General features: G+C 40.7%; 1 protein-coding gene across 1 annotated transcript in view; it reads left to right on the top strand.

The window, feature by feature from the left end:
• The window catches only part of iglon5 (IgLON family member 5), a 107,278-nt gene extending 82,793 nt beyond the window's left edge, over positions 1 to 24,485 (top strand). Inside the window, exons 2-8 of the mRNA XM_080501351.1 lie at positions 430 to 508; positions 5,990 to 6,222; positions 7,942 to 8,061; positions 16,168 to 16,299; positions 16,566 to 16,686; positions 19,285 to 19,436; positions 24,364 to 24,485. Of these exons, the coding sequence (XP_080357477.1) occupies positions 430 to 508; positions 5,990 to 6,222; positions 7,942 to 8,061; positions 16,168 to 16,299; positions 16,566 to 16,686; positions 19,285 to 19,436; positions 24,364 to 24,467 (941 nt within the window). The 3' untranslated portion in view covers positions 24,468 to 24,485. The remainder of the gene's footprint in view (positions 1 to 429; positions 509 to 5,989; positions 6,223 to 7,941; positions 8,062 to 16,167; positions 16,300 to 16,565; positions 16,687 to 19,284; positions 19,437 to 24,363) is intronic.
• Positions 24,486 to 25,105: the final 620 nt, after the last annotated feature.

The following is a 25,105-nucleotide window of genomic DNA, read 5'->3' as shown; positions in this document are numbered from 1 at the left end:
GTGTGTGTGTGTGTGTGTGTGTGTGTGTGTGTGTGTGTGTGTGTGTGTGTGTGTATTGGTAGGCAGGATGAGCATCCCTTCTGTTACCGTTGCTGTCCCTTCATTTCATGCTTCGGCGGCTCCGCGTGAATCCTCTTCCCCTGGCTCATTATCAGTGCTGTTCAATGAACGTGCATCCCACCAGAATGCAGGGTAAAACCAAATCATTATTCAAGTATGGGGGTCAGTGCAGACATTGTGACACTTTTGTTTAGTATATTTATTACTTTCCCTTCAGAAATAAGGAAGCCGGATGCAGGACACATCCCCCTGCTTCAAATGACTTGGTGCGGCAGCAGATCCTGAAGCACCTGAGAGTGATGAACAGCAGCGCAGCGTCTGCTGTCGTTATTGGATGCTCATTGCTCTCCTCTCATTTTTTCTTGACAGGGTCCAGTGTGAACAGCGCAGAATTCGGACACCTGCCGGACAACATCACGGTGCTTGAAGGCGAAAGCGTCACTTTGAGGTATCTCTTGATCCTACTACACCTGCACCAACTGATTACATGGAAAACATGCTTGCCCCCAGCAACCTGCCAGTCTGGTGTAATTGCCAATTCTCTGTCCCATAACTTCAATTAAGCATCCCATATTGTGTCATATTTTCCAGTTCTGTCGATCCAAGGTAATTGCATGATAATGTCTTTTAAATATCACTTGGTGTCAACCAGTGTTTCTGCAATCACCTTCTGATAATGATGCCCAGGTCACCTCAGTGGGTCGACCTCCTGCCTAAATGTGAGCGATATCGTGGAAATCATAGTTCTTCCCAGGTCCCAGCCAGCAAGCAGGAAAAACAGCCAGCTTGCTTTTTTTTTTTCTCCCTTGCATGGATGTGACATGGCGTGGCAGTGAGCTCAGCAGTGCCAAAAAAAATAAAACCCAAGTCAACACTATTTTCATCACCTTTATCTCCCTGTCCAACAACTCTTGAACACATTTATTTTTAAGTTATTTTTTTTGCTTTGGAAAAAAAAGGTGCTTTCTAGGAAAAACAAGTATGTTATTCTGAAGCCATGTACAGTTCTGTCAATATTTGTTAACATCAACAAGTCTCTCTCAAAGTTGAAAATCAGAGAAGTAAAACCACTGATCTATATTGTCGTCAAGCCGCACAGCCCGAGGTGTTCCATTAATGCTGCGAGGTCTGATCTCTGGGATTTATCTTGGTTTTTTCGCACCTAAATCCTCAAACTGAATGCACTGGGTTTGTGAAAGTCTGGGCTTCAAATGTGACATTTTTCTTACCTCACCGTTTGTTATCAAACGGAGCAGTGCAGTGGACTAAGAAAACATATTTTATCAGATGTTGGTCCAGATTTGAAGGACAGCAAGTAGTTGTCAAGGGCAATACTAAAGAGTTTTATGAACCATCTTAATTTTGATGTAAAATTACATCTACATCATTTGGGTTTTTTTTTCCTTTTTGGTATGTGAACAAATAAATTCACACCTCCAAGAGCATCCCAAGAGAAACCTACGTGTACATTGTGTGTATACAGCGGCCATAGCAGTAGAACATAGTTTACAGTCTATATGACCAAAATAGCCTTTTTTGCCATTTTCCACCAAATAATAATTTTCACTTGGGGTCACAAAACATATTCAACCTTTTAAATGAAGTAACACAGTTCATAAGGTTGTACATATTACTTTTCCTTACAGACAAAAATGATTTCTTAGGTTTGCATTTTTGAAGTTTCATTACTCAAATTTAAAACTGATCTTATAAAATTTTCAACTTTTTGCTGTGTCCAACCATTTCAGCACTTTTAAACCTTAAACAGTTTCAGTTGTTTTTATTTTTGCTTTTAAAGCCATTTTGACTCTTAGACGGTTCGACTACTTCTCCGTGTCACCTTTTCTCAAGGTTTTTGCTATTTGAGTTGTTCTTGGCTATTTTATCCTTTCTACTTTAATCCACTTCTAGCTACTTTAGTTCAATTATATAATTTTTCAATGAAATATTTTTCACAAATAATATTGTGAAAGCGTCAAGGAGCCACAGTGAAGGAACTGGGGGCCCACAGGTAGCTCCATAGCCGTAGGTTGCAGACACTTCCGTTAGGACCACTTGATTAATATGATATAGCCCCGCCCTTTTTTTTTTGCTGCCAAAATAGGCCTGACTTGAACTTCGCTGGAGAGTTGAAGCTGCACTGTGGTATCTGGCTCTATGGTTTTAGCAGTAGATCCTTTAAGCCCATCAGGTTGTGAGGTGGACCTCCATCAGACTGCATGCATCAGTGAACCTTGGTCATCCGTGACCCCATCACTGGTTACTGCTTGTTCTTCCTCGAGCCACTTCCAATTGACGCTGAGCACTACAGACCGGTAACACCCCATAAGAGCTGTAGTTTTGGAGATGCTCTGACCCAGAGGTCTAACCATCAGCATGTTGCCCCCGTCAAGCTCGCTTAAATTCCTACGCTTGCCCCTTTTGTTTCCCCCCGCAACAAAAACATCAGCTATCAGGACAAAATGTTCTGTCATTTATTCCTGCTAATTCCTGTCACAATGAAAAGATAATCACAGTCACGTATTCTGTTGGTCATAACGTTATGGCTGACAGGTAAATCTGCCAGAAGTTGCACATGCAGTGCAGCACTCATACAGTCATAAACACATGAATATATATGTGACTAAACAGCTCTGGATATAACCTATAGACATAAGGCAAGCCACACTCTCTTTCATAAGAATCATAAAACAGCCATTAAATCTGAACAATTAGTCTTCATTCAAGAGATTCACTCGTTGTGACGCCAACAGATTTCTCAGTATTTACCGACAAAAAGTCCTTGTCAAAGTTGAAAGTCAAAGAAGTTAAACTGCTGATCTATATTGTAGACAAGATGCGTAGCCTGAAGGTGTTTTGCTGATGCTGTGAAGCCACATGTAGAGTATTTGTCTTGTTTTCACACATGAACCATCAAACTGAATTCACCGTGCATCAAATGTGACACAAAGCTGTGTAGTGCTGTGAGACAGCACCTTTTATAACAAGATGTGTGTGTTGCCGGACAGCAAATAATAGCTGTCGAAGAAATGACTGAAGAGCTTTATAAATAAACTTCATTTTAATGTAAAATCACTTGTGCTCAAGTGGCACAAATACCTCTGTTTTGCCTAAGACAATGCTGTTGTGTTAGTTTTGATGCGCCCCATTAAGACAAGGCACATTTGATGCTATTATGGTATTCATTTCCTCTGGGCTTGCAGTCCTGCAGCAACATCATCAGTGCATAAGTGATTATTTTTAAAAATAGATTAATAGAGCATTTGTATTCACAGATAATAGATTTTTATGATAGGATTTCTTACTTTGGTGTTTCTTTATCTGAACCTCCCAGCCACAGCCACAGCCATGCATCTAATCTCAATCAATATCTTTTTTTTTTTTTTTGTAATGGCTTTGAGGTGAGACGACCTGAACATCAGCTCTGTGTCTTATAGCCGTTTTATCAAAGACTTTCAAGCTTACCTGTGTTGTGGTTGTTGTTGTTGTGTCCCTGCCACCCACTTGGCAAGTGATCTAACATCTACCTCAACAGTATTTATCCAGGTCATATTAATTAAACATTAAGACTTCAGAAGCATATCATTAAACTAGTTGAAGCTGGTAAGGACATCTAGTGGCCAAGGTAAGAAAACAAGCTCCATCTTTAAAACATATTGTGTATGCTTCACCAATTTTGAATACACAAGTTTCCAAACGTTTCAAAATGATTTATTTCCTTCATATTAGTGGATACAATTCCCTTTAATCATATTTCAGCTCGGGTTTGTAAAACTAGTTGACTTGAATTGTTTGTATCTTGAACCTTATGTGTGGCGCATGTTTCTTTGTGCAACAAAAAAAGAAAATAATTGCGAAACTTTTCAGAAAGGTCTAATTAAAATAAATGTACAGGGAAAAAATATTTCTTAACTGAGAAGGGAATCTGGTGAATGGTACTGTAGATTTTAACGTCAGTGTTTCCACTGCTAATCAAGAAATTAGTTTTAGAGTTAATAGGTTTTGAACAGTTTCTATGCCAGTAATAATAAAGCCATTCTGGTGCTTCCTCAATTTGGACTAAGACCCTCACTAATACAGATATTTTCTTTTAAATCTTGAAAGATAAACTGAACAATTGAAATAATCTGACAAAACAGTCATTTTATCTTATTTTTAAAATGTAGGAAAATTGACTTTACCAAGTAGGCTGTGGCTCAGGAGGTAGTGGGTTTGCGTCAAAGAATCCTTAGTGTGTGGGCCCTTGTATGAAAGCCGTAGCGCATTAATGGGTAAATGTGAATGATCATGTAAAGTGTGTTGAGACTGCTCAAGTACTAAAGTGGGATGTATGATTACAACCCATTGAAATGTATTAAAACTAACCAATCGTGTACTGTATAATTTCTTTATTACCACAAAATCATATGCAGAGTCACTCTAGTGTCTTTTACAGTTCATGAAGACAGTCAGCAGCTACATGCTCACAGGTGAAATAATAAATATGATGTTGATTTCAGCTCAAGAGGACTGTTGACTTAAAGCAAACTGTCTGAGTCTGGCAGCTGAAATCTCTGCAATAGCTGCTCTTTATACTCCTCTGTATATTCATCATCTGGTGCTTGAGGTTTCTTTCTCATAAAATGGACATTTTTGCCTGTACCATCACCTATTCATATAGCTGACACTCAGAAATCTACCATTTGGTAGCGTTCACATAACCAAATGATAAAGTTTCGACAATCAATATATGTGGATAAATTACAGTGTTTTCTTCGTGATAAAGCAACACACTAATGAAATTTAATTTGAACAATTAAGAGCATCACTAGAAATCACTATTACACAGATTGCAAATACATCTTTCTTTGTGACTTAAAAGAAAGATTTACTTCTGAAACTACCCTCATGAGGTCTGGCTATTTTCCTATTACTGTGACAAGGTTTGTTTACGCAGATGGTATCTTTGAGAAACATTGTGCAGATGCATAAATGCTATTTGGTTGAAATCATATTAGGTTGTTGGAGCTCTCTGAAACTTCCCACTTTGACTGTGGGATGGTTCTGGTTTGGCAACATTTAGCCTTTCTTAATCACTTTATTTTAATGTATTTCTTAATCGCCTTGTTTTAATGTATTTCCTTATATAGCACTGTGAATTGCCTTACCTTGTATCTGAATGGTGCTCTATAAATAAATTTGCCTTGCCTTGGCTAGCCAAGACTCTTACAGGAAGTTGGATCCCTCCCAGTTTTTCATGAACACAACGCATCATTACTCTTGTGGGATTTCCATCCATCCATCCATCCAGCCATCCATCCTCCTTACTGATAAGTCTATATACGTAGATTAAAATGTTAGTATAGAGCGCAAAGAAGTCCAGATATATCTGCCCTCTGCAGCTTGTTCCAGGTCTCCTGGGGGTTCCTGAAGCCGCTCCCTGACCAAACCAGGGGTATAATCTCTCTAGAGAGTCTTGAGCTGACCTCGGGGACGCCCCCCCAGTCCAAAATGTCTTGTAAACCTCAAAAGGGAGGTAACCAGGGGGGTATTATAATCAGATTCCCGAACCACTTCAACTGGTTTTTCTCAATGTGAACTAGTAGTGGCTTGACTTTGAGTCTCCTGGATGGTTTTCTGGTGTTCTGGGATTTGTTGGTTCACTATTATAATGATGGGTTGTATTCTTGGGAGGCATCAGATTAATGTGTCATAAGTTCTGTTATTTAAATGAGTATCATTGCACTTAAATCTTTTGTACTGTACATTTGATGTGGTTTTGCTTAGGAATTGACCTATTTTTGGATCTGTTTCTCCCAATGAGAGGAACATTTAGAAGAGCATTGTTACAGAAAAAAATTGAGAACTCGTACGCATTTGATGCTGATATATCGCAATAAAAATGTAAACAATCTTTTCCATCTGCTCTTCACTTCCTCTTGTCTGACAGATGTCGGATCGACGAGGAGGTGACCCACAAGGCCTGGCTGAACCGCTCCAATATCCTCTTCACTGGGACAGATAAGTGGTCTCTGGACAAGCGTGTGACTCTGGTCAACAGCAACAACAGTGACTTCTCCATTCATATTGAAAAAGTCCAAGTAACTGACGAGGGGCCCTACACCTGCACGTTCCAGGCCAACAACAAGCCTCGTATTGCCCACGTCTACCTCATCGTTCAAGGTCAGTAAGGGAATTCATTATACTTGGCCGTAAAGCGCGTGCAGTAGCCCCAGGTAATTTCCCTGATATGCAGATTTGATTGCCACTGCGGTTGCACAAAAACATTTACAGTGCCCATGGTACTGTACGCTGCCTTTGATTGACTAAACATTTACAGTGCCCATGGTACTGTACGCTGCCTTGGATTCACTAAATGGTTTAATTATGTATATTGTTATTCATCCAAGCATAGTGTGGTCCATTGGGTGTGATTGAGGTTCGACATCAGGGAAAATAATTAGGAGTTTCTCTGTGGTTACGTTTCAGTGTTTCTTTTCCGTTAAATCACACTTAAATATATGATTAAAATTGATGATATGCGGCTTGCTCGTTAAAGTTTACGACGCATCTATATTTAAGGTTGCTATTTATGCCCCTATCAAAGGGAAATTACTTACATCTTGAAAACTGTGTGCATGTGTCGTCAGGAAAGTCGGGCACGCACAGTTGACAGATAACCAGAAAGACGATTGTGAGCGGAGCCCAGCCTAGGTCCATTTGTTATTTGCCTGGGCCCATTAAGGTTACTTGTCTTTATAAACAAAAAGTTAGGTAGATCAGATGGATGAGGCCGTGTGCTGGGTAGATGAGGTGTACAGGAGGCTGTCCAACTGCCTGAGTAAATAACTGACAGTGCAGGACCACAACTCGGCTCAGTCATCAAGTCAGTGGCTAAGTGAGTGAGAGTCTGAGTGATCTTGTGCGACATGATGTATTGATGCCGGACTGCCTCAAGAATGGATCTCAGACCTTTTCCCCCACGCCTCTGTCAATTTGTATGAATATTTTTCAGCCGTACATGGCTAATGGAATGAAACCACTTATATCGAACAGCAACCATGAGGTTTATTCTGCTATTTGCAGTTCACAGGTGAACAACACAATGTCACCCTATTTACTAAAAGAGGTTTCATATACCTTTTGTCTGCCGGACCCAAAGCTTGCCACAGATCAGACCACACACACCCAATTATATACCCAATTCCAGTCGCCTGCAATTGCAGACCTTGCTTGATATCACACGAAATAATTACACCCTCAAGTCAGTGCATCAAGCAGTAGCAGCTTCACCGCAGCTCCAATCTGCTTTATCGCTGCGAGTATTCAACTCCAGCAAGATGGAGCAAAGGATCCTCGGTAGATGTCTTGCAAAAAAAAAAAAGCAATCTCAGAGCCAAGCTCATTAAAAACAATGATAATGGGCCATTTAAATTCAAGAGCCATCTTGTTATCAAACTAGCTACACGCATACTATGCCAACACTTTGAGTTTGAGGGCAAAGTAGTATTCAAGGGTGGTCATTTGCTTGAAAAGTAGAAGAAGAAAAAATTAACCTGCGAATACTTTTACAAATGTCCATTTCTCTACAGATCAAATTAGAATCGATGTCACGAGAAGGAGAGGGAGGCTTTAATGCCCATTTGCAGCAATTTACAATTCAGTGCATTTTAAGTAGACGGTCAAGCATATTGTTGCACAGTTCAGTAAGCACTCGGGTACAGCTCATTAATCAGCTGATTGCCTGTCTGTCTAAGGTGCAGAGATTTGCATTATATTTTAAACACCTTTACAGACTGTATTACCACATCTTATCAATAATGTATGCCAGCAGAAAAGGTGATTTTGAGGTCAAATTTTAATAGCATGGTCTTGGGCTTTTGTTTTTTTGTTTTTTTCCAGTGCCAGCCAAAATCGTCAACATCTCTAAAAATGTTTCGGTGAACGAGGGAGAGAATGTGAATCTCTACTGTCTGGCAGTTGGTCGACCTGAGCCCACTGTCACCTGGAAGGACCAGAAATGTAAGCCCCCCCCTTCTTGTTTGCTTGTCTTCAGATCCACTGATCTCTTGTTCTCAGCTTCACCTTTATCTCTGTCTTTTGAGTTCATCCCTAACCTGGTTTTGCCTGTTGAGGTCTTTTTTTTCCCCTCTCAGCCTATAGGTTTATCAGCATTCAGCCCATGCCTGCGTCTTTATCCTTTGTTCGTGTGTCATCATTCTTAAACCCAGCTGTTTAGTCTGTGGCTAACTTAAATTCACACTCCTCCTTTTTCCCCAATGTCCCAGTGTTTTGTCCCAAATAACCACACATTACACGTAATTATTCCCACTGCGCTACCGTAATCATCAGCATCTGTCTTCATCTACCCTGTCAATGGGCATCACTGTGTGAACAGCCAATTTTGGCATTAAATCAGCTGTTTTCAGCATCTGTCGGTGTGAAGAACCAGAGCTGGTTCTGGGTGGTCGGGATGTGTGGCTCGATGGTTGAAGTCAGATCCATTTGATCTGATGCGCACAGCATTTAATCTGTATATGTATTCCCGCTATGATCATCGCCAGTCTCTAAAGTTGGACTAAACGACCTTCACAAAGCCTCCAGAGCAGTGTTTCTCAGCTGTTTCCCAAATCTCTGCATGTTTTAGATGCTTCCCTGCCTCCAAAACATTTGATTCAAATGAATGGCTCATCATTAAGCTCCACAGAAACTTGATATCACCTCACTTATTTCAGGCAGCACAGAGCACAAGGATGTCACAACACTGGAGATGGGGGTTTTTTAGCATTATTACTGTAATTGGCAGTGCTGTGTCACCTGCTAGGAACATAAAGGAAAATGCCATTTATTTAATACACCACTGTGTTATGACTCAATATTGGTTTTTTTCAGAGTGTATTTTATGTGTCTGTTTTTGAGGAAAAGGTCAGCACATTATTCAGTTGTGTTCTTGTTTCTCTCTCAAGTGGGATAAAGCTTAGGATCCTTTTGACCACTGGGTGAACTGTCAACTGCGAACTTTTGTTTGTTGTGTTTAAAATCGGCATGTGTGTGCCAGAAATATCTTTTGTTGAAGTTTTGAATCTGACAGCTGGAACTCAGTGAGGATTATTATTTTAGACTTTATAGTGTTTTGAAAGTCTCTGTCACCAAAGTCATGACTAAAGTGCTTTTCACACAACCGCTATTGGCTGATTTGTAGTCGACTACTGCAGTGGCAGCAAAGATCAAATGCAGTATCCAGACTGCAGTAATAAATAGGTCAGTGTGAACAGCTACTCAACACCCTGTAATTATACCGTTCGGCCAACCTACTGTACTGGTGCACTCATAAGCAGTTTTTGGGCTTACTTGTGGTCTGGTTGACATCCTCCACTCTGTCTGTACCCAGGTTAACCTGATACAGTATGAAAACCAAGGGCTTCTCTGCACAGTTCGTGTTTGTGAACCTAAACAATACAGCATCATATATCTGAGACAGGGACAAGTCCAGTAATGATTATACCCACGTACACACAAATGTGCAAAGGAAAACATGCATGAACATGCACACACACACACACACACACACACACACACACACACACACACACACACACACACACACACACACACACACACACACACACACACACACACACACACACACACACACACACACACAACCTTAACATCACAAACTCAGTGCAGTTGTCTTCACTTGAAACCCTCCAGCATTTCTCCTCTGTTAGCAGTAATCCTCCCTCTAACCACCATCTCACACCACCCCCCCTTCCCAATAACCCTTCAGCTTGCGGAGGAAGAGATAGGGCCCACATTACTATTCTGTGGGAGTCTCTGCAAGCAAGCCATCAGTTGTGGGAGACTGGGGGCGGCAGAAAAACGGAAAGAGAGGGGGGGTGGCCGAGCCCAAAGAAACAGCAAGAAGCTGCTGCCCATCTGTCCCCATTACTCAGTGAGTACATGGAGAAACCACAGGGAGGGGCAGGGAGGAGAGGAGGGCATAAGGAAGTGAGGTGAGGGGTGTGTGTGTGTGTGTGTGTGTGTGTGTGTGTGTGTGTGTGTGTGTGTGTGTGTGTGTGTGTGTGTGTGTGTGTGTGTGTGTGTGTGTGTGTGTGTGTGTGTGCGTGTGTGTGCCAGGTGGTGGTCGAACAGGAGTCTCCATCCCATCAGAGGTGAAAGGGACCCCTCGAAAGCCTCTGACCCCTCTGCAACTTGACTGCAGTTACCACAGTCTTTACTCACAGTGCAGATAGTAATGCTGCTCTGCACTGTTATTTGCAGGCACCGCCTCCTGTATCTTCACTAAAGCAGAGATACAATCACTCTCACTGGCATCCATCAGTTGACCTGCACAGACACACACACAGGCATTTCGTCTCATTGAGTTAAATACACCAGCACAGCTCAGGCTTATCATCTGACATACCATCCATTAAAACCCCCAGGCACACGGACTTAGCAGGAGAACATGTTCACGGTTGTTGTAGGCAGATCGGCGGATGTACTTTTAGTTCAAGCTCACATGTCAGCGATTGAATGATAGGCAGAAACATGGCACAGTTACCCTTTTATATTTGTGACAAGTTGTTTACAATTGCTGGTAACAGATTGCTTTGTGATATTTCTGGTGGGTGTTATGTGGACTCATGCAGTGGACTCAACAACAGAGAGGTATAATTAAAATATGGCTTGCTTTGAATTTGTTGCAGAGGTGGGCAACAGTAAGTAGAGGCGAATTAGTCTAGGGTACAGGCTTGAACACTGCGGCTATGAGTGCATTAGAGGATCTGTCTGATAAATGGCACATGCTGGCAAGTATTTATACTAAGTAAAGGTAATGAGGGACAGGTGGTGTGGGAATCAGGAGCAGGTGTGCAGGTAGGTGGGAAATCAGGTGACAGGAAAGAAGGGAAAGTCCAAAGGCATGCAGCTGACAGGTGGAAATAAAAAAAGGGTGTCCGAAGAGAAGTTTTTGTGCATATTGTAGCTGCTCAAATAACAAATGTGAAATTGAAAAAAAAAAAAGTCAGCCTGTAGTAGAGATTAAAGCTGGCAATGTGGTCCTTCTCACATCAACAATCATTGCCTCTTCCCATTAACACCGCAATTAACATAGAAAAATTGAAGATTAATTTTATGTATGGACAAAAATATGTCTCTCTAATATTTCTGAATCTAGATATGGAAAAGAAAAAGCATTTGGTTGCTGGCAACCATTTTTAGATGAGCATTAATACACGTCAGTAAGTTTTAACATCAGCGGGACGGTGTGCAACGTGTAGGATTAACTAAAATGAAAGTACTGCGCTTATGGCTATAAAAGAACATGTCACACAAGCCTGAATCATCACAGTGGGAGAATGAATAAGCGAATAAGTGAATAAGCTTCATCGGGCTTCATCGGACTTCAGTCAGACAATGCTCGTCTGTGATATCAATGTATTGTTGGGTTTGATTTTTCTTGAATTTTTTTACCATAAAAACAGACAATTGAGGGGATTTGTAATTATTATTATTATTATTTTTTTTTTTTTTTTGCTCACTCAGAAATTCAAGTGTTTAAAGAAAATTATATTTCATGCTACAATCTTGAGCAGCATGTCGAATAATTTTACCTGACCCCCTCAAATAAAATGCATTAATCATTTAAAAGAGTAACTACAACTAATGGTAGTATGTGTGTGTGTGTGTGCTTGTGTTCTTTCTTTGTGTTATCGAGTAAATTTGGGAGTGACTTATCTTTGTAGAGCTCTACCCCTCAGTCGAATCGGCTGGAACAGTCCGTCCCAGACAAACTGACCGTAATTTAAAACCTGTCACTTGCTGATGAATGTCAAGTTATTTAGAAATCTTATTAAAAAACAAACTTTTTAGATAAAGCCCTGAAAGATGATTTTTGAGGTTTCCATATTGACACAATCCTTTTATTCCATCACCACTGGCAGGACTGGTATACACACTTCACATAACCATAACTCCTCGACCATCAATAATATCTAGAAAATGTAAAAGAATGGCAAAAATCTGAAGATTTAGCTGCATCTAAATATTAGTCATTCCAGTGGCTCCTGCACAGTCAAGACCACACAGTAATTTTAAAGAACTGCCAACCTTTGACTTCAATAAATGTGCTCACTCTTGTAGTTAAAAGAGTTAATCTAACGTGACCAACTTTCGATGCTAGATGTCAGTGTTTCAGCTCATTAAAACCTTCAGCAACACCTTCACAGTTTTCCCAAATGTATTCATATAATTGCTTCAAAGAACTCTGGCTAACAAAATGAATCTTTAAGGTGTAGAAATAAGGGGAATAAGCATTGCATTGCGCCAAGCTTCAAAACATTAAAAAAACACAGACAGTCGTTATGGTACAGTATTTACATAAATGTTGCCTCAGGTTCTAATAGGTTAATTAGCACAGCCTCCACATGTCACTCTGTATTGTGTCTAATCAGTTGTTGCCAACCTAGGTCCTTTATTATAAATGTATTTTATCCTTGGTAAATGTAATAAGATAAATACAAGTGCTAAATTTACATTGTGACTATGGTGTCTTTGTTCTGATAATGTAGTATATTATTATAGTGAGTGGTGTTTTTATGACATTTATATGACAATTCTTTTCAGAAATGTCCCTAAAATGGTATAATTGTGATGTGCTTCACATTGCAAGTGACCAAAGAAAGAACATACAATAACCAAACATAGAGATCTTTTTAAGCAAAGAGATGAGCACTCGGCTGAATGGACTTTCCTCGTTTAAATTCAGCTGTTTCCGTTGCCTCAGATAACACCTGTTTCATCCCCATACTCTTCCAAATAACAGGTTTCACCGCCTGTCAGCCTGTCCATCTGTCTCTGTTTTAACCTGACATCAGACCTTTCTGGCTTGACGCTAGTTTTTGTAATGGAAATGGATAAGAGGAGCAGAGAAATCAAGTGCCCTGATGATGTAGTCCAATTCAAAGTGCTGGTGATGAAATAGAGCGCCGCTTCACTGCCGGACAGGCCAGAACTCCTGATCTGCCCTTACCTCCACCACCTCCTCATCCATGCCCCTCCCCACCCGCCTTCTCTTCTCAGGTGCAAGCCAACTATCTCTGGTGGTCAGGAGTCAGGCTCCTTCAAAAGCCATAAGTGGTTGATGGAGCTGTATTTTACAGGCCATTGTGGGAGTGCCAGGGCCCAGCTCAGCTCAGATATGATCTCCCACCAAAGAGAAGAGAGGTGTGCAATGCAGGTGAACCTCAGGGGAGATGGAGGGGAAAAGAAGAAAGAGAGAGTGCTGCTTTCGCACTGTTATATTACATCACACATTGGTGCCGTGGTTGAAAAGTCCACAGGAAAAAAAAAGCCAGCCACATCAAATAACCGACTCAACATCTCTTACTATTTCCCCTCGTCATGTTACTGTTTCTGTCCCTTTCTTTTATCTTCATATCTATGTGTCTCCGGCCCCTTGCATTGCAAGCAAATTCACGCTCTCTGTGTCTGTATTGTGCACTCTTGCGCTCAATTGCTCTCATTTTTTTTTTTTTTCTTTGTCCTTTTTTATTTCTTGGAACTCATCTGTAACAGCTTTGTGTGTGTATTTTCTCCAGTGTTAGTCTGATTTTATCTTATTCTTCCCCTTTTCCCCTCCTTGCTGCCTCAGCCCCCCCCCCTCCCACCCCACCCCCTTCCTGCAAAAGTTGTGTGCTCTGCTTGCTTGACAGAGATATCACGAGAGAGCTGTATTTATTAGACTAATGGAATGAGTGAATAACATTGCACCCACTCCACCCCACCCCCGTGCACCCACCCGCGCGCCCGCCTGCAGCCGCTCGCGTGGCACAAGCACCCATCATCGCAGTTGTCGCTCGCTGCTCAGACTCTGCCGCAGCAGCTGCAAATAATCGTCTCCAGCTCAGTAGCCGCACTAATAATCCTCCAGTATAATCTTCAATTAGAACCGCCGCACTAATCTCTGACAGGAATAATCGTGGCGTTTAGCGTCTTTTTCACGGGTGTGTGTTTGTGTGGCACTCAGGAGCTGTTGGTGTGTTTGTGAGGGGAAGTGAAGGTCTACTGATCGACAGTGGTTTGGTGCATGTTTTGTGGAGGAGGCCTTTGAAAGGGAAAAGTGAGCGGCAATTTAAGAGCTGGATTTCCTTGTTAGTGCCGAGATTATATATTATGTCGTGTTCCACAGTCTGACTCCTTTAATGGGGTAAAGGGAGGGGGGGAAAAAAGGCCTAATGGTTTTGGAGGCTTTGAGACAGCTGGCTGCTGAGACTTGCAGAGACGAGGGAGCGCACGCTCATTCGTCTTCTGTCTCTGCTCTTGTTTTCTCTCTCTCCCTCTCTCTCTCTCCCTCTCTCTCTCTCTCTCTCTCTCTCTCTCTCTCTCTCTCTCTCACTGCTGCTGTCGAGCCAATAACACCCCCAGCATCCTTCCCCTCACATGAAGGAGCAATAACTTGTTGCCCGTCCCCTTGACTCTCCCCCTCTGCAGCGATTCTGTGCCTCCTCATCGCCCACGGAAAAAAAGAACGAAAGTGTGAGACTGACTAATTTGGTTTTGGGAGCACCTGGGAGTTTGTCAACATCAAATAACAACCAAATTTTCTTCTCACTATGTAATGTGGTGAATGAGCTGTCTCCCCCTGTGTGCAGGGCTTAGAAGCCAGGCTTACAATCTCCCTTGACACTTTGAAAGTAATGGTGTCAGTGATGTCAGATTGTGTTTACTGACTTTGCATTTACACTGCAATTCACCAACTGACCTATTATTTTACAGAGCTAGTATATTGTGCAGCAGTGGTGAGTGCATCTCACCTCGGAGAATGTCACTGGTTGAAATCGTGGCTGGTCTTTTCTATGTGGAGTTGCGTGCGAGTGAGTTTCCACCCACTGTCCAAAAACATGCGCTTGAGGTTAACTGGGTGTGAATGCTGTTGTCTGTCTCTCTGTGTTTGCCCTGAGATGGACTAAAGACCTCGCCCATAGTTAGCTGGGCTTGGCTCCAGTGCTCTGCAACCCTGAACGGATGGATGGATGAATATATTTGGTTCAGTGGGGCTTTTTAATTCATGAAGTGAACATGAAGTATGGTGGAAAAAAAAACCATCACCATCCTTTAAAGAGGCAGGCGACCTGTGTAACCTCAGCTGCTTTGTCGTAATGTGTTGAGCACTTCTCAGTCACAATGTGTACTACTACTATCTATTAAAGTCAGACACGTTGGATTTTCAAGTTTCCTTCAGCAATATTATTACATGACCCTTTGGAGTTCCTGTTGATACAATGTCACTTTCATTGACTGTCATCTTATTGACGTTATGACTGGCCACCATATTCGCCGGACAAAAACTGAATAAAGCTTCAGCGAGTTACCCCATGTTGGTCAGTTCACCAGTTCCACCACAAATTTTAACAGATCTGCAGGTGGACATGATTAAACTCAGTACATGTAGAGCAGCTATAATTGTGATCTGCTCAAAGGGGATGAGAGCTCTGCATGGTTACAGTGACATTGATTAATTCCAGTTTTGTTGTTCAAAGAAACCTCATTTCAAATATCTGCAAAATTACATATCAGTGCTCATCATCAGTGTTTTTGTAAATGTCTGAGTGAAAAATTTGTGTGAAAGTATGGACAAAGAAATAAGAAAAACTGAATGTGCTTGAGTAATACCTACAATAATTACAAGAGACAAATGTAAAAACATACTAAAATGGCAAGACCTGCGGGAATTCTGCAGGAATTTGTCAGCGATGATTGAAATATTGTATGTGACTTTTCAAAGGGCAAATACAAATACGCACACACACACACACACACACACACACACACACACACACACACACACACACACACACACACACACACACACACACACACACACACACACAAATACACACACACACACACAGTTGGATTTCTCCATCTCTGTTTTTGTCACAACATCAAATCAAGTCAAATTTCCCAAATGCTATTCGATATTCCGTTGTTTTTCTGTTACAGATTTCTGTGAATTTTCTCAACCGTTTCCCCACATAAATTATCTCAACCAGCTGTAAAGTAAACCTGTCAACACTTTTATTTGCTATATGGCCACCTTTGACTTCCAATTTGCTCCATTAGATGGGCTGGTGAGTGAGGGGGAGTTCCTCGACATCACCGAGATCAAGAGGCAGCAGGCCGAGGACTACGAATGCATCACCAACAACGGCGTGGCCCCGCCCGACCAGCGCAAGGTCAAAGTCACAGTCAATTGTGAGTATCCCTCCGTGAACCCCTCAATTTCCCTGAGGTAATAATTCAGTTAAAACCTCTTGTGCACAATGGTGTATTAATAATGTATGTAAATGCTGCACATGCATTATTATGTGTACATTTTAATTGAGTTCTCTGTGGGTGTTTTTCAACCTTGTGGAGAGACCTGACTTGACTTTTCAGAACGGGTGTCTGCATGCCGCTATTTTGAATCTGATATTTCTGTTTATGTGTACTCCCTCTCTCTTGATATTAATTTCTACTAGATCCACCAATGATCACGGACATGAAGAACATGCCAGCACATTTGGGGAAGACAGCCATTTTGCGTTGTGAAGCCATGGCAGTCCCACCAGCCTCTTTTGAGTGGTACAGAGATGACCACAGGTGAGAAAGTAGACATGTTCAGAGCTAATTATGTTTAATTTCATCTGCTCAAAGCAAAATTACCAGTTCGTCCAACTTTACAAACCCAATATGGTTTATTTCAGTTTTTTCTTTTGTTACTAAAAGGTTTTTTCAGCCACATTCCACAGAGCGAAATGCTATTAAAAAAAGCTAATCAAATGCTTTAAAAACCTGCCTAAAATTGAGGGAAAACTATCATTTTCTCGTCATTCACTAATCCTGAGTGTCATTGAATTGTGAAGTCATTTCCAAAAAGATTGGAACAATTTTAAAATGTAAATGAAGCAGGATACAATTTTTATGAATCCATATTTTATTCACAGTGAAGCCTAGATATTTTACTACTACATTAAAAATATTGGCTTATTTTGAATTTATTGGCGGGATCATAAAGTTGGCAATGGGCTGGCTATGTCACCATTCAAGGACAACACTTGCTGGAATATTTGGGAGATAAATCTTTTCCCATTATTGAGACAATGTCCTGTTATGAAAAATATTCCTTCATGTGAGATGCAAGTTAGTGCATACTGATTTTAATGACACATGGCAGTGGGCTATATAGTTGCATTGAGATGTTCATGTAGTCCACAAGTACAGCAGCTAAGAATTTCATATAAAATAAAAACATTTTATATTTTTTATTTATTTAAATACATTGCATATATATATATATATATATATATATATATATATATATATATATATATATATATATATATATATATATATATATATATATATATATATATATATACTGTATGCAGTGCAGTAACCTTTAAACCCTTCAACTGACAGGATTTGTTTTGATTATATGGTTGTTGCATGAACAAAGAAAGATCAATAAATTGTTTTTTTCTTTTCCCAATATAGGGTGTCAAACTCAGATCCTCGGGGGCCGAAGCTCTGTACGTGTTCCATGTCTTTTTCCACTGAATGTCCTGATGGTTCATCACCTCATTCAGCACAAAGCCAGATAACGAGCTGCTCATTGCAATCAGCTATGTTGAAGCAGAGAGACATGCAAAACGTGCAGGGCTGTGGCCCTCAAGGACCGGTAACTGGTTTCAACTGAAACTGAAACTATACAGCTTTTCAAACTGCATTATTCTCATTTTAAAGGTAAAATTTCTTTTCCAGCTCCAAGCAAATTTTATTTGGTGAAAAGTAGCAAAAGTGGCTGTTTTGGGCATCAAGATTACAGATTGCAGACCCAAACTCTAGCGGTTATCATTATGAGAAGGATCTGTTCTCAATTAGTGGGGTTTAAGGAACATCTATGTCTATCAAAGCTGCTGTTAAAGAGCACGGTAGGCATGATACGAGATCAAGAGGTTGGATTTTTTTTGTCTTGATTACTATTTATATTACCTTCAATCGGACTGAATCTAGATTACTTGCCGCTGTGATCTTCACATGCAGCTTTTGATTCAGGGTTGAAATCTGAACTGTCGAAACAAAGTGCCTGGTGAGGAAAAAAGCAGTAATGAATTCAAGAGGCCAGATTTTCCCTCTAAAACTCCCCATGATCACTCGTTTTAAAAGTCCATGTATCCCATCACACAGCCCAGGTTGGTAATCTGTGTTTTTGTTTTGTGGCTTTGACATTGATTAATCAATGGCTGAGTGCAGGAGAGTAGCCGTAACAGTTAACACAGAGCTTTTATGAGCTCCAATCAAACCATTGTTTTTAACCGATTGGTTGTTTGTCAACACACAATGGGAAAAAAATGCGTTGATGAGAATAAATAGATTTTAAATGTTTAGCAATACTAAAACAAAATCTACTGCAGGTGATCACAGAGAGCTGGAGGTAAGAGAAGAAAAAAATATTGATTCTCAGAAAAAAATTGCCATTTCCTTTCTCTCCTTAATAATTTCTAATCAGACAAAGGAATCTGTTTTGACATATTTGTGTTCACTGAGATCAATAAAACTTAAAAGAAGATGATTAAAAGCACATATTTTCAGGCACAAATACAACATTTAGACGTCTCTTGTTCACTGTGAATGTGGTCTTGGCTTCCATCAATGTACTCAGCTTCTGACATCAGATAATATCTGAGCTAATCAGGCATGTTTTGCCCTCTTTGGAGAATTATTAGCTTGTTGGCAACATATTCTCTGTATATTACCTGCACATAAACTGCCCCCTTCAAGTTTCTTAAAGGTCCCAGGGACCACAGACGATTTAGGTGATTTGGCATCAGGAAATGCAGGACACTGAAGTACTTAGACAAAGCCTTTTTGGCCAGAGAGAGCCGTTAATAGAGTATAATAGGCCCCAATACGAGGTCTCTGTTATTTATGGACTTGGAGATTCACTATTAGTCCAAGGTGAAGCAGGGCGCATGTGTGGAAAGGGATTATGTTGCATGGTTGTCTCCAGAGATAAGGGAGACAAGGGGGGGAAAAAAGTTTTTCATGAAGGCTGTGTCACCAGGTGTGATGTTGTGTTGTGTTATCTCTCTTTTCTTGTCACACACATTTACTCTTTTTCCTTTCTTTGTTATTTCTTATTTTCTTTTGTTTTGTGGGGTTTTTTTTGTGTTTTTTTTTTTTGCCACTACCACCCAGGCCGGTAGAGAGTGACAACACCCTGAGGATCAAAAATGAGAAGACACGCTCGCTGCTGCTGTTCACCAATATTACAGAAAAACATTTTGGGAACTACACCTGCTTCGCCTCAAATCGTCTGGGGGCCTCAAACGCCAGCATGCTGCTGTTTCGTAAGTTATCACACAGAACTAACTGCATGCAGGTGCGTAGACAGGGGACTGTACACAGGTGTGCAAAGCCATGGTATCACCGAGAAGCTCACTTTAATTTGGTGTGACTATCAGTCAATGTGCAGGGGTCACACTTAAGAAATGGCCCGCAGCTGCAACACAAAATGGAGTGGCATTCGCTTTCTTTCCCCCTCACCCGGTCTGTTGTGGCTCTGTGCACAGCGCAGCATTTTCTCAGCCTCCTATCCCCCCCCCCCCCCCCCCCCCCGGTGCTTCCCATTTTCGTTATTCTCCGCCCCATTAAAGCTTTGCTTGCCTATATTACCGTCTCTTTCTCGCCGTCGCTCGCTGCTCCATTCATTCACACCCTCACCCTTCATCTCTCTTCCGTACACACTCCCACTGTCTCTCTGCTCTGTCCCGTTTCCCAAGAAGTTGTCATTTCTCCGGGAGCCCGATTCACATTAACTGTCCCCAATGAGCGATTTCCTACCCTTCCATTTCCCGTCACACCCCTCCCTGCCCCTCTTTAGTGCATTCAGCATTACCATCTTAAGTGAGTCCTTCATCTATCCCCTTTCTTCTTTCATTCCTTTGCCCATTATCTCGGCCAGTCTCCCTTCAATGACTCACTCCTCTGCCAGACCCATATGTCTTCCTGCTCTCTTTTTCCACCACTGCTGCCACTTCTGTCAGCCTATCTCTCCATCATCTGTCCTTATGCTTCCTCTTTTGCTCCTAATCTCCAGCTGCCATCATTAGAACACAACAAACCTCTTTCTGTTTGGGCCTGGGCACAGAAAATCGGACCATAATCAGATACTTTTGTGGCATTTCTATTCATGTGCTGTCCCTCACTATCATTGCCTCCAATGACTCTTGTTTCCCCGCTTTTGCACCTCTTTGTTCACCATGTTAAAGGTGCCACAGGCAACATTTCATCATCAACAACCCACTATTACATCAAAATTGGCACATTATTGTAATTAGCCTTTGCTAGTGAGTCCATTACTCCCACCGCTGGCACTCTGTACCAGCTTTCACTTTATACAGTTAAAAGCCACCGGGTTAATCTATTAGACCACACGATGTGCAGATGATTCCTCCAGACATTTGCAATGCCTTGGCTTAAATCCAATATTTTTATTCACATTTTGTACACTATTAGTCCTCTCGTAGACACATCAAGTGAAGTTTTCACGTCGAGGCCAAGATGTCACAGGAACTGCAACTTGTGTTAAAACCAAGCACATCAACAGTGCCAGTTAGAAAACTTGCTGTCGCAACAAATGTAAAAATGGGAGGAAAATAAATACGTAATTTTATATGGAATAATGTTCAGCTTTTTCTTTGAATATTTTTGACGTTATGAAGTTGTGAGGCTTCAGTTGGATTGATTATTTGATATACCGTCATGGGGTTAGAGGTCATCCCTACAGAGAGACAGTTACAAATGAATACACATGCACTAAATTTACAATCAATTAACCCAACAAGCATGTTTTTGAATGATGGGAGGGTGCCGCAGGGAGAAAATGTAAACTCCAGACTGAAAGGTCTTGTTGGCAAGCAGAGAAGAGGAAAACCCGCTTGCACTTGCTCCCTGACTTCATGCATTAAAGTCAGAAACAGACGAGTGCCCACCCTCGACATTATCACAGGCAGTGCATCTGTTTTTGATTCTAAATTATTGCAATAGCTTTTTTTTCCTTTAACATTAATTTGACATGACAAGCTGCCTTCCCCAACACTACCGCTTCCTGTGTAAAATGCTACTGCTGCTGCGGTATTGCGATGGAAAAGACAAAAAAGTTGAAATGTTGAATTTTTTATCACCAAAGGAATTCATCATTAACAGATGAGAGCAAAGCACCCCAGTGGTGTGAGAACAGTGGTCACGCAAGGACTGTAGTTTGTTCTACCTTGATTTCATAAAACGTTTTGATAACAGTTATATCACTGTCAGCATATTACTGTTAATTTTTGTTTCCATATTTATTTATTTTTTATTTTTTTTATTATTATACTGTTAGTGAGGGTTTTTGTTTATTTTTGTTAAACATGAGTTTATAACAAAATATCCGCAGGAATTATGGATCGGTGACGTATGAATAAATTTGGTTAATGCAAAATAATGATCTCATTTTCTCAGTACAGAGTTATATACCATGTTTATATTGAATGCAGATTGGATGCTAAAAGATATACCAAACATTCCAAATCATGATATAGGGAGATAAATATGGAAAAACTCACATATCTCAACATTCCTCCCAGTCCAAAAACTGGTTACAGAGATGTGAATGCGAGAGTGTGTTGTTTTCTGTCTCTCTGTGTTTGCCCTGTGATGGACTGGCGACCTGTCCGGGGTGTATCCTGGCTTCTACCTTTGTTAGCTCCACGACCCGGAACAGGATAATGCTGTGTAGAAAATGGATGAATGGTTGGATATCCCACTATTATCAATTGCTATTCCTGCCAGTAACTGGATGTTAAGCCCAGACTGGCCGCTTAAAAAAAATGTTTTAGCCGTTTAACCAAATATCCCATCATTGATCATTATCGAAGATACAGGAGCTGGAGTTTTTTGCAAGAAATTAGATTGAACCCAATTTCTCAACATTAAATTGTTGATTTTGTATTTTAATTATAAGTTCAGAAATCCTGCAATAAGTCAAGATTACTTACCGTACACTCAGAATTGTGATTAATTAGTGAATTATTTTTAAATTATCCACACCGTCAGTTGATAATATTTGTAGCATTTTGTTAGTTAGCTTTTTTTTTTTCCCCCTGTAAAGGCTTTACTTTGAATCTCAACTTGTGAATGCTGCACATGTTGATGAAAGTGTCTACTGAGGTGGATTTGCTGTTTGTCTTCTTGATTTCATGCTGCAGTGGATTCTGTTAGCTTTCAGAGCACACACGCATGCACACACAAAATATGAATACTTAAAACCCAGCTGTAGGTTATCTTGTCAGCATTTAATTGCTTTGAAACTTCAAATGAGGAACCTCAATGTAATGAAAAAGATTAAAGTCAATCTTGCCGTGGCTGTACGTATTTACCAGTGATTTTTTAGGGGGGCTGCATGTCGTGTGGGTTTCCAGTGCCAAAGTGACCGTATTCGTCATGCTGTCTCGCTGGCTTGACATTCTGGCACACTCCCACGAGACAGGCGGTGCTTTATGTCATTAGTTTTTTGACACGATCAAAATGTATTGTATGTGACAGGTGAAAGAATCAACTCTAAACACTATAACGTGCACCTCTGTTGTTGAGATTAAACATATGTATGTTACCAAATGAAAAGAGTTTGTACGGATTTATTTTGTGATGTGTCAAAAGCAAATGCAACAAGTAAACATAAATTAGTATTGCATTTCATCTATATTGCCCTCTTCAACATGCGAAATACAACACTTCATTCACAAGTCAGAATGTCCATCTACGCATCCGTCTTCCCTGCTAAATTAATCAAGGAATTTTGGACAGATTAAACTAATAGTAGTGATACAGGCACTAGCCTACGTGTGACTGTGTGAATTATGTCTTTGTTTCATTCCAGGTATCATGTATAGCTTTATTTTCTGTCATAGTCGAACTCAGGGCTGCGCAAAGTGAGCCAACCCCAACTCAAGTGGTAATTCTTGCTGGAACACTTGTTTTCCAGATGTCTTTCACTCATAAGTTTAAAAAAAGTCCCTGGCTCCCAGATTTTCCTTTCTGTTGTGTCTCTTAGCTGCCCCTCACTGCAAAACTCCAAATTCAGTGAATATTGTCAAAGAAAAAAAAAACAAAACATGAAAATAGTTGTATTGGAGATTCCTGTTATAGGGGTGATAATAAAACCTAGTCAGTGAGAGACTGATAGAGCCGGTCCTATTTAACATGCACGTTCCTGCCCATAACACACAACCTGTCTTATTCAAGCAGCTGACATTTAGGCTCTGTTGTTCTCTTTTCTATTGACCTGCATGATGGCGTATTGCCAACATCTAAATAGCTTTTGTAGGCCATCAGAAGAAAACTTGTAAATGCCTGTGAGCTTGGAATGGGATTCAGTAACGTCTTGAAATTATTTGATATAAATTATTTAACTCTGAAGAAATTTACTGGAGTGGTGGAGATATCAAACGGCCGGGATTGAGCGATCGAGAAAATCCAGCCAAAAATGTGACAGTTGTGTGCAAATGCCTGGAAGAACCTTTAAATGTTATTGAATTATCGGATAATAGATGGTATCATTGTGCATTTGTCCACAATCTTCGGCTTGCATCATACGAAGACGTGTGCATGCATGAGTGTGTGTGCATGCGTGCGCGTGTACCTGATCACTGGGTAAGTCTACCAGTGCAAAACAACTTATTCTAATGTTCCATGGCACACATCCCTGCAGCGCATCCCTGAAGTGCATGTTTATTATAAATGTGTCAATATTCAAACATGATGCTTTCCACTATGATGAAATCCATTGCAAAGAAGCATTGTTGCAACAAGACACTCCACCAAACACAAGAAAATGCTATAACTAAAGACAAAATGCTTTGTGTGTCATTGTTTGTCATCTGTCACGATATAGTTAACAAAAGTCACAGTTTTACAGAGGGGTTTCATTATTCACATCCAAATAGATCAAACACTATCTCACAGGAATGCTCCTTGTTGTGCTTCAGCCTTTAATGTATTTTCCATTGCAGCTACACTATCATCTAAATTCAATTCAAAGTCTCAGTTATTTCTATCACAAAAGCAAATATCAGATGGTGAGAGAACAGTAATACTGATGCAAATTATAAAGCATACATGAGCATTGTGTCCGTCATGTAAAACATAATAAAACATAGTATTTGTACATGAGTATTTGTAGCCTTATGTATGTTGTTAATATTGCTTTTACTTGCTCTCCCCTGTATGTGTGTGCAGGACCAGGCTCTCTACAGGGACGAGGGACCGGTCTACATGCAGGGATGGGCATCAGCATGGCCATTTGTGTTTCGCTCGCTGCTGTTCTTCTGCTGAAGCTGTAATGGTCAAACTCCACCTGGAATTGTCCTTAAATGTCCCTGAACGCCCCCTCACCCAACCTCCTCCCACCTGCCCCCACCTTCTCTACGGATGGAAAACGGAAATGAAATTCTTTAATTACGAACCCATCACTGTGAACAAAAAGAATATGCATTATTCCAGGAGCCATTGAATCATTGCATCAAACACACGACAACCCCCCTGCCATCCCCAAACCCCAGCACCCTCAATTCAAGTTTGAGGTCAAGTCATCGTCACTATCTTTTCTCTCTCTTCCTCTCTTGCTCTTACACACACAGTCTCTTTTGTCTCCCAGAATGCTTTGCAGATCTGTCTGACTTGGCACTTCCCCTCCTCACCTTATTTTCCCCATTATTGCCACCGAGCTGATGTTTATGGAGAGTGTAAATTCACGAGGATTGTGTTGGTGATCAATGACAAAAAATAGATAATCTAAATGGATGATCATTTATGTAATATACTACATAGACTATTGACTGACCTACAATGTTTGCCTTATGGAAATTATACATAATACCACAGTACTATGGTGGATATTTATGGAAATGATACAGTGATAATGATGACTTACAATGTAATACTGGAGGTCTTGTGACCTGTTAAATTGTTGAATCGGTGC

Source organism: Blennius ocellaris (assembly GCF_963422515.1).
Source record: "Blennius ocellaris genome assembly, chromosome: 8".
NCBI classification, from domain to species: Eukaryota; Metazoa; Chordata; class Actinopteri; order Blenniiformes; family Blenniidae; genus Blennius; species Blennius ocellaris.
Note: the sequence above shows the minus strand (reverse complement) of the source record. Positions and strands in the feature narration are given on the sequence as shown.